The sequence below is a fragment of the Hipposideros armiger genome, unplaced genomic scaffold (assembly GCF_001890085.2).
Source record: "Hipposideros armiger isolate ML-2016 unplaced genomic scaffold, ASM189008v1 scaffold_194, whole genome shotgun sequence".
NCBI classification, from domain to species: Eukaryota; Metazoa; Chordata; class Mammalia; order Chiroptera; family Hipposideridae; genus Hipposideros; species Hipposideros armiger.
This window is the reverse complement of record NW_017731544.1, coordinates 1,707,008-1,725,173: the sequence shown is the minus strand read 5'-3', so window position 1 is coordinate 1,725,173 and position 18,166 is coordinate 1,707,008. Positions and strand designations below refer to the sequence as shown.

Sequence of the window (18,166 nt, the reverse complement as noted above, 5' to 3'; positions counted from 1 at the left end):
CTCCCACTACTTGCTGGATCTCCTGAGAGGTTTGCTTTTTTCCCTGATGGTTTTCATTTCCTTGGACTCTTTAGACTGCTTTCCACCTTCTCCTTCTAGCCAGTCTTTAAGAAAGGGTTGCTCTACCATTTTGATTTTGAAACTAGAGTACTGGGATGGTGGATACTGATTGTTCCAAAGGACCCCATATACTTGAAGGTGAAATTTGATTGGTCTGTATAAAAACAAAGTACAGGAGAAAAGGTCCCGTGGTGAGGTCAGCCCTTGAATTTTGGTGGTCAGCACTTGCAGCTCATTCTGGACCACAGAGCAGGCAACTTCTCCATGGTTTCCTCATTGGTTAATAGAGACTTACCACTCTGAGTCAACGCAAGTGACTCTGAGGAGAGAGGACATAATGGCAGGGTATGTATTTTGTTACCATATGTGTGCTTATTCATGCTGAACAATATTAGGAATCATGGTCGACATACTTTAGAGTTCTGGTGCGGAATGCTTGTAATCGCAAGAACTAGGTGTGGTCATGGCAAAGCATCCAGATGAGTGACTGAGAAGTGAAGGGTAGGGCCAGGGATCTTGGGGGTCCCTTCCCATATGTTAAATGATGAAAATAAAATCAAATCGCTTCATCATTGCAAAAGATCCCATGTGCTAAACAATTTCAGGAAATGAGGCAAAGGGGGCTAAAGGGCCATCTGCTTTCTGCTGGGAAATGGAAATGTTGGTCTTTTAAGAGCATTTGCAAAATCTTCTGTTTCAAAACCAAAGGAAAACATCTCCCCAAATAAAATGAAATAGTCACAGCCACAGCCAATTACTCCGGGATTGTTTTCCTTTCAATTTATGCTTGAATGCCCTGTGGACTCTGAAAGCCCTGAGCTGAGGTAAACTCTCAGCTTCCCTACCGTGAGAACTGGTATCAAACTCCTTGAATCGGAAGGTGTCCAGGCACCTTCTGAGCATCTCAGAGGAGTGAGTTTAGACAGAAGGGAAATGAATTTTCACCAGGGACAAAGATGAGATTTTTGCTTCTGGTTTTTCCTTCTGAGGTCTTTCTTGGGTTCTCCATTGGCTATCAAAGGCAGAACTCTGTGTTAAGTTTATAGCTTCACTCTTGGTGGTCCAGTCTACATTTCCAGTAGTTTCATCTGCCATAGATTACCAATCTCCCCTTCAATCCCAATATGACTCAAGGGCAGGAGTCAGCCAAAGAAACACTTCCCAATGTGTGTCCTACCCACCCAGCAATCCCCTTCCACCTTGTATCAGATAGTAATGTGAAATAAATGAACACCAATCAAACGAGAACAAGCAAAGGCTATTTACTCCCTATAGCAAGTGAGTCAGCCACCATCAATTGCATTTTGGCAGAGACTCAGGCAGAAATATTGAATTGGGAAAGCTTTATAGTGGAAAAAGGGAAAGTTTCAGGTGTGCCCTGATTGGGGGGTGTTGATATGGGGAAGCTGTAGGCGGGCTAACTAGAAGTAGGGTGTCCTGTATAATTGGATAGGGGTGAATATTTGGCTTTCTCTGGTTGGTCCTAAGTTGGAAGTAGGGACAAAAATTAGGAAAGCTGTCAGTGTTGATCAAGTCCTGGCCTTTGGGGCTGATCGTCACTGGGGTTATTGTTTGGCTTCCTGGACTGTCACCACAGGTTAAAACAGTCTGACTTCCTGTAAGTCCTGGTCTGATTATTGTAGATAAGGGGTTGGTTTCCTGGGGTGTTGCTACAGGTTGTGGATCAGAATTCTGTTTTTATATATAGTCTGGCCATGGCCCACTTGTTTATTCAGTCTCCCAGTAATGAAGGGTGACGAGGGAGGACAATGGGCTCAATGGCTTTGGGAAAGGTCTCCTGTAAAGAACAGGAGAAAGACGAGTTTGCATTCCCTCCACTTATTGCCTCTTGGCCACAGTTGGTCAGCAAACTGGCATAATTTAAAAGAAAATGGAAGAGATTAAATAATTGCTATTTCAGAGATTTTAAAGCATTTCATTGTTTGTCTAAGTGGAAACAAACATTCAAACTTTCCTTAAAAAGTGATAAAATTTGCTAAATTTATGAAAAGAGTAGGATTTGGGCTGAACTTGAAAGCATAAGGAAAGAAGTAGCTTTTCTGACCTGCAACTTTAATATACTGAATATAATTTTTTTAAAACCAAAGCAAATCTCTGGGTCTCTTTGGGGCAAAGACTGCCCTTGATGGCGCAAACTTCCACTTCCTGGGACCTCTGGGGAGTGGAACAGGCTGGGCTGGGGCGAGAGTAAGACTAGGTTTCCTGTACAGCCTTTTTGTACAGCGTGGGACTTTTTAACATGTTGCATTTCTCTTATAAACACATACTTCTTTTATAATCCTTAAAAAATTCTACTTAAAATTTCTCTGCCAAAAAATCCTGTTGATAGTGAGATAATGTGTAAGTAAACATCTGGCATGGTGCTGGTTAGGGGTCAGATAAATACTAATTACAGCAGTCCCCCCTTATCTGCAGGGGACATGTTCTAGGACCCTCAGTGGATGCCTGAAACCTCATAGTACAAACCCTACATATACTATATTTTTAGTACTGAACTGTACATATATTATGATTTTTTCCTATACATAATGCCTATGATAGTTTAACTTACAAATTAGGCAAAGTAAGAGATTAACAACTAATAATAAAGTAGAACAATTATAATATACTATAATAATAATTATGTGAATGTGGTCACTCTCTCAGCAAACTAGCATGAATTTCTTTTTCCTTCACAATTTCATGGATAGAAGATTCATTCTTACTGTAGATCTTAGCAACCTCAGCAAATGAGTTTTTTCTTTCTATATTGAGAACTTTCACCTTTTCACTTAAAGGAAACTTTTTTTAAATTAAAATGTATTGGGGTGACAATGGTAGTAAAATTACATAGGTTTCAAGTGTACAATTCTGTAATACATCATCTATATATCACATGGTGTGTTCACCACCCAGAGTCAGTTCTCCTTCCATCACTACATATTTAATCCTTTTTACTCTCATCTACCAGCCCCTCCCCCTTACCCTCTGGTAACCACTAGATTATTGTCTGTGTCTATTAGTTTTGTTTCATTTGTTTGTCTTGTGCCTTTGTTGCTTTCAGTTTTATATCCCACATATGAGTGAAGTCATATGGTTCTCGACTTTTTCTGTCTGGCTTATTTCAATTAGCATATAATCTCAATATCCATCCATGTTGTTGCAAATGGCACTATTTCTTCTTTTCCTATGGCAGAATAGTATTCCATTGTGTATACATACCACATCTTCTTTGTCCAATCATCTAAGGACACTGGTTGTTTCCATGTCATGGCCACTGTAAATAAAGCTGCAATGAACATCAGAGCACATATATCTTTAAGGATAAATGTTTTCAGATTTTTTGGGTATATACCCAGAGGGATTGCTGGGTTATATGGTAATTCTATTTTTAATTTTTTGAGGAACCTCCACACTGCCTTCCATAGCGGCTGCACTAATCTGCATTCCCACCAACAGTGTATGAGGGTTCCTTTTTCTCCACATCTTCTCCAACGCTTGTTATTGTTTATCTTGTTGATGAGAGCCATTCTAACTGGTGTGAGGTAATAACCTCATTGTGGTTTTTATTTGCATTTCTTTGATGATTAGTGATGTTGAGCATGTTTTCAGACGTCTACTTGACATCTGTATGTCCTCTTTGGAGAAATGTCTATTTCGGTCCTCTGCCCATTTTTTAATTGGATTGTTTGCTTTTTTGTTGTTGAGTTGTATGAGTTTTAAAGGAGGCACTTTAAGGCTTCTCTTTGGCACATGTGAATTGCCAGCATCACTACTCTCGTGTTTTGAGGCCATTGTAAAGTAAAATAAGGGTTAACCAAATACAGCACTGCAATACAGTGACAGATCTGATAACCAAGATGGCTACTAAGTGACTAATGACTAATGGGCAGGTGGCATCAACAGTGTGTAGATGGTGGATAAAGGGACGTCTCATGTCCCGGGCAGGACGAGAGTTCATCATGCTATTCAGAACAGTGCACAATTTAAATCTTATGAATTACTTCTGGAATTTTCATTTAATAGTTTTGGACTGCAGTTGACCACAGGTATTGAAATTGAAACCATAGAAAGTAAAAATGTGGATAAGGGAGAACTACTGCATTTAAGATCTCATCATTCCCCCTCCCAATGAGAAGGGGGTACTTGGCTTAAGAAATGAACTTCTAGTTGCCCCTTTGCTGGATTTACAATGCTTGAAGGGAAGAATAACATTATTAGTACTGGTCCCAAAAGCATTATTTAAGGATTAGAAAAGGCTTCTTCCTGTTGGTCCAATTATAGACTATATTTGAGTTATAGTTTGATGGAAGCCTAATGATATTTAAGCTGGTCAAAAAAAAATCAAAGGATGGAATGAGTTAAAATCTAGATTTATGTTGCCTGGGATTTTTAAAAAAAGGTGTTTTGGTTTTTGTTTTTTAAATAAAGAGTATCCTTTATATTCTATATTCTCCATAAGTTCCCCTTTGTGTACCCAGGGCCACTGCAAGTCCAAACACAGCCTTTCTGAGACTTAGAGACTTGCCCTCTCTGGGTGACACTGCCCGTGATCATGGTTTAGCAAGCAGAAGCCATCTTTATGCAATTAGAGAAGGGACCACTTCCCCCTACTGGATGCAGGTGGACACTGGCGCACCTGTCATGATCAGCAGAGGTGGGCTGGTTTTCAGGTCCCACCTGGCCTCCAGGCTTGGTGCCCTCTATAGGGCTTAATCCCAACAACTGTATGCAGCAGCCCTGGCTGAATCCCCACCCCCAACTTTATCCAGAAAAACCATGTTTCAAAGTAAGCTTAGGCTGTGCAAAAAAATAATTTTAGATATAATCTATATAACATTTGTTATCTGAGTTATATATAATTGGTAACTAGCAGGTATATATTTGCTCTTTCTTAAAAAGATTAAGAGAATTAAATAGAGTAGACCACGTATTGTTTTTTAAATGATTTTATTAAAATGCTTATAATTATAAAAGGATATTAAAATGCAAGGAATCACAAAACATTACAAATTTTACATGGTATGCCACAGTGTATAAAGAGCATTGTGAGTATTTCAGTTCTACTTTAGTTAGGCGGCTCATACATTTTAAATTTTCAAACATCTTAAAATATAATACAAACATGACAAAATGGTACAAGAAGTGTTTCAAGAACAGAGCACAATCTGCCCCCCTGCCATTGTGAATTAATGTTTTCTGAAATTCAAGATGCATATGCTATTAAAAGAGAAGACTTTGGTGACAGTTTATAATATGGCCTTTAGTTTACCAACCAAAAATGATAGCCTCCCCTTTCTACTGATGTAAGTAAAATATCTGAGGGACATTTAAAGGAAAATCCCCTGAGTGTTTTGGTCTAAAGCTTCAATTTATTAAAATTCACAGGCATTACAAAAGGATACAGAACAAAACCTTCTCTAGTGGTTAACACTGGGCAGGCTGAGGGACACATTTTCCCTTCACAGGTCCACTGCCACACCCATCAGTTTCCCAGGGGTGCTGCCTCTGAGCACATGAACAGATCCAGCCCAGGACTGCCGTGGACACAGCCCCACATTTTTCTTCGCCACCGACAAGTCAGCACCAGACTTACATTAACACTGTGGAAGTCACGGGTGACCCTAGGTCCCCACTACAACTTAGCTGTTTGGGGAATACTGGCAGTGTCATACATCATCACATCTGCTGCCTTTAAAAAGGTTGAGGTTTTTTTCCCTCATGTCACAGAAGCACATTTTAGACCATGAAGGCAATTTATGCAACATTATTTATGAAAACATAAATTCACAATTATTTTAAAGTTTTATATACAAGGAGATAAGGCAAAAACGTTTCCTTTTCTATGCTTCCATAAGCAATGAGTAATTGCCAAATCCAATACTAGGAGATAGTCATACAGGTCAGAGAGGTAATACGAGACGAAGTGACACCACTTCCAGGAGCAGTATCACAGGTGAGCAGGGAAAGGAACAGGGGCACCTCCAGGTAGGCTGTGTGAAATGAGAAACAGTTTCCTCCCTGGGAAGCAATTCATTTCTCACTTCCTGTGCAGTCAGACCTCATGTGGACTGATTGAAGCACTTTCTGATCACATCGTTAACATTGTCAAGAAAGACACTGAAACGTTTTCTCTGATCCATTGAGACAATTCAAAAGTCCAGATACTTCTTTGATGAATACAACATAAATACTGTTTGTTGTTTTTTTCCTTTTAGTAATCATGGCAGGCATTTAGAATTGTGACCTGGAGTTAGGCTACTCTATTTTAAGAAGCCTCTAAACACGTTTCCTTTCCTTTACTGCTGGGGTTCTGAGTGGCTTGGCTTCTATGGCACCTGGGCGGTTAGCAGCGTCCCAGTGGGTGGTGGCCCATCTAGCAAGAACCCAGTGCCAGATACCCTCTCCTGCACCCAGCAGTGCCCTGTTACCAGTCAAGGGTGAGGGGTGCGGGCCCTGTGTAGCACTTGGAAGGCAGTAAAGTGCTGTAAAGACTGCTGAGAGTGGAACAAATAGAGGGCAAGATATGCAGGGTGCAGGAGTTCAGCAGGGAGTTACCTCCAGCTGATGGCAGCATTTGTGACCAAATCATTTTCTTTTCTTACTCTAGAGCCTGGTTGGCCTAGGGTCACTGGGAGCTCAAATCAAATCCAGAGTCTCCTTTCTTGATTGGAGACAATCTGGGTCTTCTGTCTCTTCTCCTTCCCACAAATGCTCCCCTGATGCAAACATGCAATTACAAACAAGTTACTGGGCTGGGAATAGAATGAAGGGTGCAAGGAGCTAGCTACCTAGGGCAGAGGCTTAGGTATGCTGATCACTTTGCACATGCGAAATCCCTGCTGATAGGTGTTCCCCTACAGGAACATGGTGTGGCTCACAATTAGGGCACATGGTGTTCTCTCAACTATGCACACGCAGCTTCCGCATGTCACAATGGCTGTAGAGCGAGCCATTCTCCATGGTGTTTGTGATTTGTAATACTGTATGTATCTCCTGTAGCTAATAAATAAAGGGTAACTGGTGGGAAATTGATGGGCTTATCTCTTCCAGACCATTATGTTGATAGAAATGTAATTTTAATCACTTGATTTCATTTTTTTCAAGAAACTACACCTCGTTAGAAGAGGTAAATTAATTAACCTGATCAATAGGCGTTACCATTTTATTTGAATCTGTAACTTTCCCAGCTTTTGTAATCTCATTCCCTTGAGGGTTGCAAAGCAGTCAACATTGATTAGGCACAGAAAATTCTAGGACTGCTCCTGGAAGATACCAGGTGTCACTGTGCATTAGCACAAATACGCTTCAGAATCTTGCAAGTTTTATTCCAATCCATTAAGAGTATTTCTTTGAGATGGAGAGATAGGACAAAATTAAGAGTGAAACTATTTCCTGTTAACTGAGGTTTCCTTTTCTGTAGGGATGTGATAATACACCTAAATATCATGAATTCTTGACTCTGTTTGCCACCTAATACAGCATTCAAACTGAATTCTGAGTTAGCAATTTTTAATCATGCAAAAGGTAGCATGTCTTGTCTTTAATGATGACACTGTATGGGAACGATAACTCTGGAACAACCTGGCAAAGTGAAGAAATGAAACGCTACCTAAAAATAGAGGTCATGGGTTTGAGAACAGAAATGAAAGTAATCAGAGGGGAAAAAATAGTGCATTCTGCTTTAGAAGGGGTGTTTTTTAAGCACATTAAGAGACTTTTTCTGTGATACTGAAATTACAATTTATCAAAAAAGATAACATTTTAGGTTTTCCAGGTGATTAGTTTTATGCCCTTCTTGATCTAAGTTTTACATTTTCCAGTTCCTGCGTCGCTAGCTGAAACTGAAAAATAATCTACATGAAAATGGCAATAGTCAAAGACTCATATTTGCCAAAGTGACTGAACTTAAACATTCTCATTAGAGATTCATAATATTTTCTGACAGAGCTAAATTCTTTAAAGTGCTTCTCAGAACATAAAGCTCTTATTCTAATTTTGGTCGTAAATTGTTATCGACTGCTTCTACTATCTTCTCAGCTAAGAACCCCATATTTTTTGTCATATCTTTGAGGTGATTCTCATGAAGAAGCTTTTGGGTTAGGTATTTTTCTCTCTTGATCTTGCTCTTCGTGCTTTTCGATACGTCTGGAATTGCATATGAAATGAAAAATTTCACCGAGTAGATGATATGCTGAAGGAGAGAAGAAGAAAACAGTCAACCACAAAGATATAGAGGGGCACAGAATTCCTTTCATTTACTTTTGCTGGTCATTATGGCAGTGTATGAGTACAAAACGGTGGGCATCTGTCATGTCCATCCAGTCTCTCCTGCCATGATGTGGCTCTGCCAAGGAGCTACGTTTTGTTACTTTATATATTTCAAGAATATGATTTGATATGTAGAAAAGAATATACCTAATTTCTATAACACTCATCATGACACTAACAATGCTGTAGTTTCGTGTGTGTTCCTTCCTATCTCATTCCCGAGCCTCTTCCTCCAAGGTAAACACTCCATCTGTGCAAGTATATGTATATCATTTTCTTTTACTTTTGAAAAAAAACAGTTTAACAAAATATATATAAATCCCCAAATAACATATTGTTTCGTCTTCCTTGATGCTGCCTTTATAAAACTCATAATGTGATCTTGTATACAGTGGTTTGAAAGTTGCTTTTTCATTCAAAACTATTTTTTAAGATTATCAGTGTTATGGAGCATAACTGTAGTCCATTCATTTTCACTTTCGTATAGCATCCCACTGTTTGAATATACTATAATTTATTCTAGTTCTTGTATGAGAAACAATGATGCTGGCATGTTCTTGCACTGGGATTCTAAGCACATCGGTGAGAGTTTCTCAAGAGCGTTCCTAGGAGTGGAACTGCTGAGATGCTCTGTAACATGAACGTTCACTTTTATAAGATGGTACCAGCGTATTCTCCAAGGCATTTATACCAGCCTGCACTCCCCCCAGCAGTGAGGGGTGGTTTCAGCTGCTCTGCACCCTCACCAGCACTTGTTATCATCAGACTTTTTTCCCTTAACCAACTCAGTGACTATGAAAGGTACTTTCATGTTGGTCTTGCTTTGCATTTCTCTGATGACTAATGAGGTTGAACACCTTTTTATTCACTCAGTATTCAAAAATTCCTGACCTAGCAAAGGGATAGAGATAATATGCAATAAACATAATTTAAAACAAGTAAATTATACATGGTGTTCAAAAGGGATACAAGCTATGGAAAACAGTCAAGCAGAGTAAGAATGATTGTATTATGGCAGGAAGTGGATTTAAAATAGATTTTATATAGATTAGTCTGGATGTGCCTCATTGAGCAAAGACTTTAAAGGAGGTGAGGGAATTAGCCATGTAGGTTATCAGTAGGGAAGACGTTCTAGGCAAAGGGAATAGCCAGTGCAAAGTCGATATGGTGGAAGCCTGCAGGACGTGGTCCAGGAATGGCAAGGCTGGAGTGAAGTGAGCAAGGAGACAAGGGGCATCAGACAGGTAACGGAGTGTGGCCAGATTGTGTCCTTGTGTGCCATTGTAAGGACTGTGGCTTTTAATTTACTGAGTGAGACATGAAGACAACGAAGACAACAGAAAGCCTAGTTAGGAGACCATTGCCCTAATTTAGGCAAGAAATGATGGTGGCTGTGACCTGTGGGTAGCAACAGAGTTGGTAAAAAGTTGTCAGATCTGTGAAAAAGCCAACAGGACTGGATGTGGGGTAAGTGGGGAAGACAGAAAACAAGGAAGATTCTAAGAATTCTGGGTTGAGCAACTGGTGCGATGGAATTGCCATGATTGAGGGCAGGAAGGCTGACTGTAGGGCAGGGTAGGGAGAACATTAAAAGTGAATTTAAGCAAACACGGGAATTTGGGGCTGTATAGCTGAGATATCTGTTAGATATCCAAGCAGAAAAGCCAAGTAAGTAGTTGGGTTCATGAGCTGAGTTCAGAAGAGAGGTGTTTTAGAGATGGCCACTTGTGAGTCATTGGCATATAGATGGCATTTAAAGCCAACACACTGCATCAGGTCTTCAAGGCTGTGAGTAGAGAGCAAAGCAGACAGCCAAGGAACGAGTCCCAGGAGCATTCAGGAGAGAGGGAAGGGGCTGACAAAGAAACTAAGAGACTGCCTAGGGAGGTGAGGGAAAAGGCAAAAAAAAAAAAAAAGTGTTTCCATAGGAGGCAAGTGAGGAAGAATTTCAAGGAGAGTGTGATCAGCTGTGTCAAAGGCATCTGATAAGTAAGGTAATGTGAGGGTAGGAAATATTTTGAGATGAGAGAGAGATTAGAATATTTGAATGATGGAAATTACATAGTAAAGAGGCAAAAATTGATGTTGTAGGAAAGAGGGTTTCCCCCCCCCCATCTGTTTCTGAGGTAGGTAATATTTATAGATATGTGGATTTTCTGTTACACTACACTTGCATTTCTGTGATAAAAATCAATGTGGTATGATGTCATCTTTTAAAAATACATTGCTAGAGTCAGTCTGCACATTTTACAAAGATCTTTGCATCTATCTATCTAATGGATGAGATTAGCTTATAATTTTCCTTTCTCTATTCACATCTGGTTTTAGGATCTTAAAGGAGAGAATTTTCCTTTTGTGATCAATGGAGGAGTTTGTATAAGATTGAAATAATCTGTTCTGGAAAGTCTGTATCACTGTCCTACAGAACCAAGTGGACTGGTATTTTCATTACGGAAAGGTTTTTCAATTACTCAAAGTTTTGCTATAATTCTAGGTTTACAGTAACCTTCTTTAGCATTTTGAAGATATCAGACTAGTCTCTTCTGATTTCGATGTTGCTGTTAAAAAGTATTCTTTCTAATTGTAATTTTCTTTGTCAGTCATCTGTCTTTGGTTACTTTTAAAATCTTTGGTGTGTTGCATTTTCCTTATAATGTGAGTGTGGATTTGTTTATCTATTCTGCTTAGTTTTTTTGTGTGTTCTGGTCTGTGAACAGATGTCTCTCAATCTGGAAAAATTTTAGCCAATAACTCTGCAAATGTTACCTTTCCTCCATTTTTTTATTGTACCATTTTTTTTTTTGAAAGTTAGTCCTTCTCATTGTGTCTTCTGCTTAACTTCTTTTTCATATGTTCCATTTTCTTATCTCTCTATGATGTGCTAGGGGTAATTTTTTCAGACCTATTTGCCAATTCACTAATTCTCCCCAGATTTACCTAAACTTCTATTTAACCCATGTTAGTTTTTCATTTCAATAATTATATATTTTCATTTCTAAAAGTTCTATTTATTCTTCAAAATTGCCTTGTAATTTTTTATAGTTTCTTATTGTTTGCTCAGTTTTGTCATTTATTTATTTAAATATATATATATATATATTTTTAATTCAAGTTTATTGGGGTGACAATTGTTAGTAAAGTTATACAGGTTTCAGGTGTACAACTCTGTAATACATCATCTATGTATTTATCACATTGTGTGTTCATTTTTATAGACAGTTAATTTATATTCCTTATCTGATAATTCAAACTCTTGACATTATCGAGGGTCCAAATCAGTTGTTTTATTTTCTGGCTGAATCTCACTCATGAACGTCATTGTTGATCTTTGATTGTAAGCTCATGTTTGATTATATGTCTCAATATAATATTTCTCATATTTCCCAATCTGAGAAAAACCTGGGGTCTACATTGAGGACACTTCTCCAGAGAAGATACGCATTTCCTTCTGCTCTGGGACAAATGTAGCCCCTTTTGGGGTCCCTGGCTGAATCCAAGAGTCTCATGCTCAGCTTTTCCACGTCACTCCTGACCCAAGTCTTGGTCTCCCTGAGCTTGTAGATGGAGGCACTGGTAAGAGCGCTCCTGAACTTCAGGGGTGCTCACTACTCTGTTTTAGCCAATCACATACCACCCCACCCCCGCCCGCTTTATCCACTCTCCTCCCTTCTAGTAAACTCAAAAATGCAAAGGAAACTATGTTTGAAGTTGATTCTAAATGTTTTGTAGTGACATGGGCCCTCACAGTATCTAGTCCACCACGACACCAAAAGCAGAAGTTCTAAACACTTTGGCAACAATAGATTTGAATATAAACTAGAGACTCTTGCTGCTATAATAGATGCTGTACTTTAGGAATTCACTTGAAATGGTGAGCTAATGAGGCATTATTTTCTTCTTCTGTTAGTGTTTGGTAGCTATTAAAAAAAAAAAAAAAACTAGAAAAGTTACCAAAGGTAGCCTATAGCACTTCTTTCCTGCTAACAAATTCTGATTTTATTTGGAGGAAACCAAATATAGTCTCAGGCTTATCTGCTGCTAGGAGGAACCATGTGCTATCGTTCTAGCCAATGAGGTGAAGGTGGAAGTCTGCTCTGGCAAAGCATTTTCTTTCCTGACAGGAACAGATATGGCTAGCATTGTCCTTCTCCTCCTCCCTGCCTAGAACATAAACATGCTATCTGGAAGTGCAGCATTCACACTGCAACCATCAAGTGATACTCACTGAGAGGAAACCTAGAAACTCAGAGATATGGTCCTTCTATCAATGAGCTGGTATTGATTCAGGAGTAATCACCTACTTCCAGCGAACGTGATGTGAGAAAAATCAACCCTGATTTGTTTAAGCTGCTACAGATGGGTTTCCTGTTTCCTGCAGCTAAATGTAATCCTAACTCACCACACCAATCAAGAACCTTCTAAGGCTTTAGAAGTTGGTAGCAGTTATTCACTTAGTGTAAGAAGTAAAGCTGGCTAGCTCAATTTCAAATTTATAGCTGCCTTTAATCATTTTTCAAAGCTGGTTAATTTTAGGGACATAAAAAAATCTATTGTAAGAAGGCATATTAGGAAAATCAATAAAAATACTTAATAATATGACTAAAGCTATTATAGCAATAAAAGTTTCTCATGGGCAGAGATCCCATCTGATCCATCTTGAATAAGTCCCTTCTCAGCCTAACATGTAGCCCAGTGGCCCCTCCCAAAGGCACTCAGTTAATACTGAATTGAAAAGGACTGAATCCCCTTAGCACACAACATGCTTTTAACTTTTAAAGCAAATAAGCAACTTCATTTAATCAATGAGAGCTTTATGGGTACTCACAGGTCAAATGTGATGAATAAATATCCTAAAATAATTATTAGCAAGAGATAACAATGTATTGTGCATTTTAAATCAGAGTTAGCGACGCTTAAAGCTAATAAAGGGTCTGTAAATATACTGCCTTATTAACTGTTTCAAAGTACATACACGTCTCCTACCTCCATGACAATGATAAAAGCCAGCTTGGCTGCGATTACATGCCAGTAGTAGATGTTGTGTTTATACTCTTGTGGGTGTCCTGGAGGGTACCGGAAATCACGATACCTGGAAATAAAATGGAGGCAGATGAAGGAGATTATCCTTTTTGGTCATAGACTGTAAACAAGGGCCCATTTAGAAAGAGGTCATATTTAATACAATGCTCTTTTAAATTGGACATCATATAAATTTCTCCAAGCGTTTAATTTGGTAACAAAACCCTGAAATAAAATTCCAGCAATACTTCATTTAACATACACTAGGAACACAGTGGTAATGATAGATTCCATCTCTATAAAAAGAGAACAAAAGTACCTTAAAATTGTGGTAAGAGTTTTATCCATGCTTCCTCAAGTGTATAACTAAAACAATTTAGCATATTTTCAGAAACGTGCTTATAAATTTACTTATAAAATGGTGTCATCAGGGTTCACTCAGCTATGGGGCTATCTCTCCCTATAGAAAGCACTATATGGTTGTGATAATTTTCTTACTAATTTCCCTGTTGTCAGGTGTCTCGTGCTACTGCTGTTTAGTGTTTCTCCCTCAGGTAGTCTATCTCTAATTTTCTGCCTGTAACCTATTAGACCTAGGAGAGTTTAATTACTCTTTTGAATTATGTAAAGTAAAATAAAAGTAAGCAGATTCAATGTGGGACTCTGAAGAGGCTCTACTATGTGTAACTTTGAAACATTTACTTGGGGCTTATTTCTGGTTTCTTAGTTGTGCTGTTGAGAATTGGAATCAGAAGGCTTTGAGGAGTTAAACTAAATGAATTTTAAAGCCTCCTGTAGGTTTAAGACACTGATTGAACAAAAAACTCAATGAACGATATAGTCAACAAACTTCATCAATCAGTAATTTAGTTGATGTGCACTGTCCACAGTCGATTTTACCAGCCATTAAAATCAATGCAGAGAGCTTTGGAACACCGTCAGAGAACGCTGCTGGCTAGGCTGAGGTATTCACATTTCTTGTCTTTGCATTCCTTTAAGTGCGGCTGCTGGTTTGCCATCATTCAGTGTTGTTAGATTGTGCTTGAATAACACATTAGTCGTGACTGAATTACCTTGCTTTTTGGAGCTCTCAGTTTTTTCATTTCTTAGATACAAGACTTTCCTCCTGGATCAGTCTCATTCTAATCATTTGAAACTCTCCTCTTTAAACCTTGCTTTATGGTTTGGCTCAAAAGCTCTAACCCTAGTGTGTACTGACTTTTATATCTTACCCTGTTTTAAATTGGATTGAAAAGAAAGCTAGGAAAAGAAGTCTCTAGCAATTTAGTTGAATGGTATCATATAGAATTACACTTAATTACATTAATACTACATACAATGAAAGGACTTTTACATGATAATAAAAGTCCTTTAAAAGGTAAAGTGCATTTTTAAACACACAGCAGAACTTGCCTGCATGTGGTGTGGTTCCCAAGCCCAGTGTATGGGTTTCCCTTGCTTCTGTTTTTGTAGTCTGCGATGTTGAAGAAGGAGAGGCTGTTGTTGATGTATCCCTCCATGGTGTAGTGGGGGTGGTCCCCATAGGGAGGGACGGAGAAGGACCAGTAATACACCAGGCGAGGGATCATGTCTGATGTGAAAGCAATGATCATGGCCTGTGTTGGGAGGAAAACAAGAAACGGGGCGTTCATCTGGGGCCTTTACAGCGTTGGTTATCGAACAGGCCAGAATTACATTTTCATCAATTAATTTTAAAAACAAATTAAACATTCAGAAACCTTAATTGTTTCCTAGCTAAATCTATAACAAATGGAGACAGACAGTGAATATCCTAAAATCTTTGAACAGCTGCTTTCCTTTTGGTCCTCAATTCTAAGAAATGTCCAGTTCAAAAGCAAAGGCCTGATAGTTGCCTGTTATGTTTCTTAAGTACAGTAAGAATAATTGTAGACTCTGGTATTGTGAATAACTCGAGAGTTGCCTGCGTATAATATATGTAAATTATAATTTTAAAAACTAGAATGTAACAAAATTCAATCGACCTTGGAGTGCTACTCAATATAATTTAAATCTTTTATGATTTAGATGTAGAAGGCCCTTTTGTGTATGTACTATTAAGGTCAGTGTTCTGAAAATAACTGGGCTTTATATAATTCCTTTGTAGAGTAAATAATACAAAATTGCTTTTTTTATCACTTGCCTCTTAAAAATAGAAGGTAAACTGCATAAAGTATGATTTCCTTGATCTGAACTAATAATGGCCTTTATATTCATATTTTTTTCCCCCTATAGTATCTTGCCTTGTTTAGACAAGTCAACCCAGAATCTGGTTTATTTTAAACACTCAGTATATACTTATGTACGTTGCTTCATTAGAGAGCAATCATTTTTAAATTAATTTTAATAAAACGTTGGTAGAAAAGAAACTATATTGGGTTGCTCCATTCACACAGTCAAGCAATGATGTCTGGTTTGTTAGATCTAGTGTCTCAGCCTCTAAACTCCCAAAAGATTTAATGGATAGAGTTATGAACATTATGAATTATCAAATAATAAAGTTTCATGTGTTCCCAGATTAAAGGAATAAATATGGGTCAAACTTAAACGTGGGTCTGTGTCAGGCAGCCATCTATTAGAATGTAAAGCTATTATGAGTTCCATGAATTTTCTCTAAAACTCTTTAATTTGGCCTTCAAGCTCTCTCCAATGTGCAAAACTGGTTTAAAGGAAGGAGAAAGAACAAAAATATATTTTAATCCAAATTCTATGTGAATAAACAAAGCTAAATGATTCGGTCATTTACTGAAGCAGAAGAACAGACATGTGTTTGGCCCACAACATGCTTCTGAATAGTATTTATCTGAACATATGGTTTAGACACAATGAGACCACAAGCCAACAAACAAGATCTCAGGCAAAGCAAGAAAAACAACTAAGGGGCTTTTCTATTGCAAAATTTCCCCCCATTGCCAGCTTTTGCATTTCCTCTGAAGTGAAATATGTGTGTGTACGTGTGTGTGTGTGTGTGTGTGTGTGTGTGTGTGTCTGCCTGCCTGCCCGTGGTGGTGGTGTAAGACAAGAATATTTTACTTTTTTCCAGATTTCAATAGATTAAAAATTTTATCATTTAACTGAACTACAGCTTTTTATAGAATCACCTGCAGATGTGCTTTAGGAAGCTACAAAAATTCCAACAAGGAAGATAATTCTATTATCTTCTGACAGGATACTTTTTCCTCCTGAACTGAGCTGCTCTGAGACACGCTGCAAGAGTACAAATAAATGCCGTGTGCTTCATTTCCCATGCCGTTCCAAACACAATTTTCCATTTATATCAAAATAAATTAAAATTGGTCTTCAATAGCAGATGCTCTGGCATGATACGACAATGTCAATTCAGCTTATTTATTGAGCCAGCAGCTTTAAAATGACTGATTTGATACCAAACTCTTGCTTGATGTCCATTCTCATCCGCAGTGGCTGTTTTCTCTTTCCTACCATTAGAAGTTCTCCCATTATGGAAAGTTAGCCTTCCTTCCTCCGCACATTAGACTAGGGAGGCACACCTCAGGTACATGGGGGGATAATATACATGTTTAATTCTTATAGATACATACAGAACCTGCATCTTGAAAGCTGTAACAAAGTCTAGTAATATGGTAAAAAGAAATGTCCATAGTTTAATCAATGATCTAATAAGCAGTTTCCCTGGGAGTATAAAATGCCTAAATTACAAGAAAAAAAGTACTTGGGTAAGAACCAGCAGCACCAATGAGCGGGTGTGTGGGGGTATGTGTGTGTGTGTGAGCACGCGCCTGTGTGTGCACACACATACACATAGAGTAGCCCTGGAAATACTGCCAAGACTCCATCTGTGCTAATGTGGGGGGAGCCAGGCTGGGATACTAGGAGAAGGTGCCTAATACGATCAAAGCAGAATGCTTGAGGAATGGGGAGTATGAGTCAATTGAATTTTCTGGTTAGCTGAAGGTCAAAGAAAAACCCTTTTAGTTTCAAACCTTGTTGCTGAAATTTTTCCTAAAGCACATAAGTCCACGTTTCTGCCTTACTTAGTGTGATACAGCATATTGAACATGACAGATTCATTCTTTTATGACTGTGGAACTGGAAAGGCCTTACTGTCATACTTCTGAACATCAGTCTTCATTTCGCAGCACAGTGGATATGGAAGGTGTGGGCTGTTTGGGTGAATGGAAACTGATATAACCTAGCAGTTGTTTTTGTGTGTGATTTGCAACTTTCTCCAAAAAGGAGGAATAGCATGCAATTCAGATAAATTGAGGGTTCTTGAGGGTAACACCTGGGTTCCAGATAACTTGTTTTATTGTGTAAAACTGTAACCATGGTCCAGACAGAGACACACCGTACAATTCTTGTGCCTCTAGTTTAGACACCTGTCAAAGTCTCAGGGTCACTGTTAATGATGAGTAATGAAGATGATAAAATACCAGCCAACATTCCGCAAGGCACAAGCTCTGTGCATTCCATGCGTTAACTTACTGAATTCTCTAAGCACCCTTTGTGGTATATAATATTCTTAAAATATGTGCCAGGGAATTGTCCCACTTACGAATGATAAACTGAAGCTCTGAAATGTAATGCCTGGCCCGAGGTCATGCAGCTGGGAAGCCTGACTCACAGGCACTGCAGAATTCTGTTCTGTGTCTACAGGTGCTTGTGGGAAAGGCTGGGAACTCTGGGCGAGTGTGGCTTGGTTGAGAAATTAAAACTGAGACATCCTTTTGTTGGGGACTGTGAACTGGGAGTGAAACTGGCAGTGAAATGAGAGAGGAACTAGCCCTGGGTAAGAGTATTTTAGGGGGACGCAGGTCCA

General features: G+C 38.7%; 1 protein-coding gene across 1 annotated transcript in view; it reads right to left on the bottom strand.

Annotated features, from left to right (window-relative positions):
- Positions 1-4,993: 4,993 nt before the first annotated feature.
- ANO6 (anoctamin 6) overlaps positions 4,994-18,166 on the bottom strand; it is a 194,864-nt gene continuing 181,691 nt past the window's right edge. The window contains exons 21-23 of the mRNA XM_019653066.1: positions 14,764-14,966; positions 13,315-13,420; positions 4,994-8,254 (exon numbers count right to left, since the gene is read on the bottom strand). Of these exons, the coding sequence (XP_019508611.1) occupies positions 8,048-8,254; positions 13,315-13,420; positions 14,764-14,966 (516 nt within the window). The 3' untranslated portion in view covers positions 4,994-8,047. The remainder of the gene's footprint in view (positions 8,255-13,314; positions 13,421-14,763; positions 14,967-18,166) is intronic.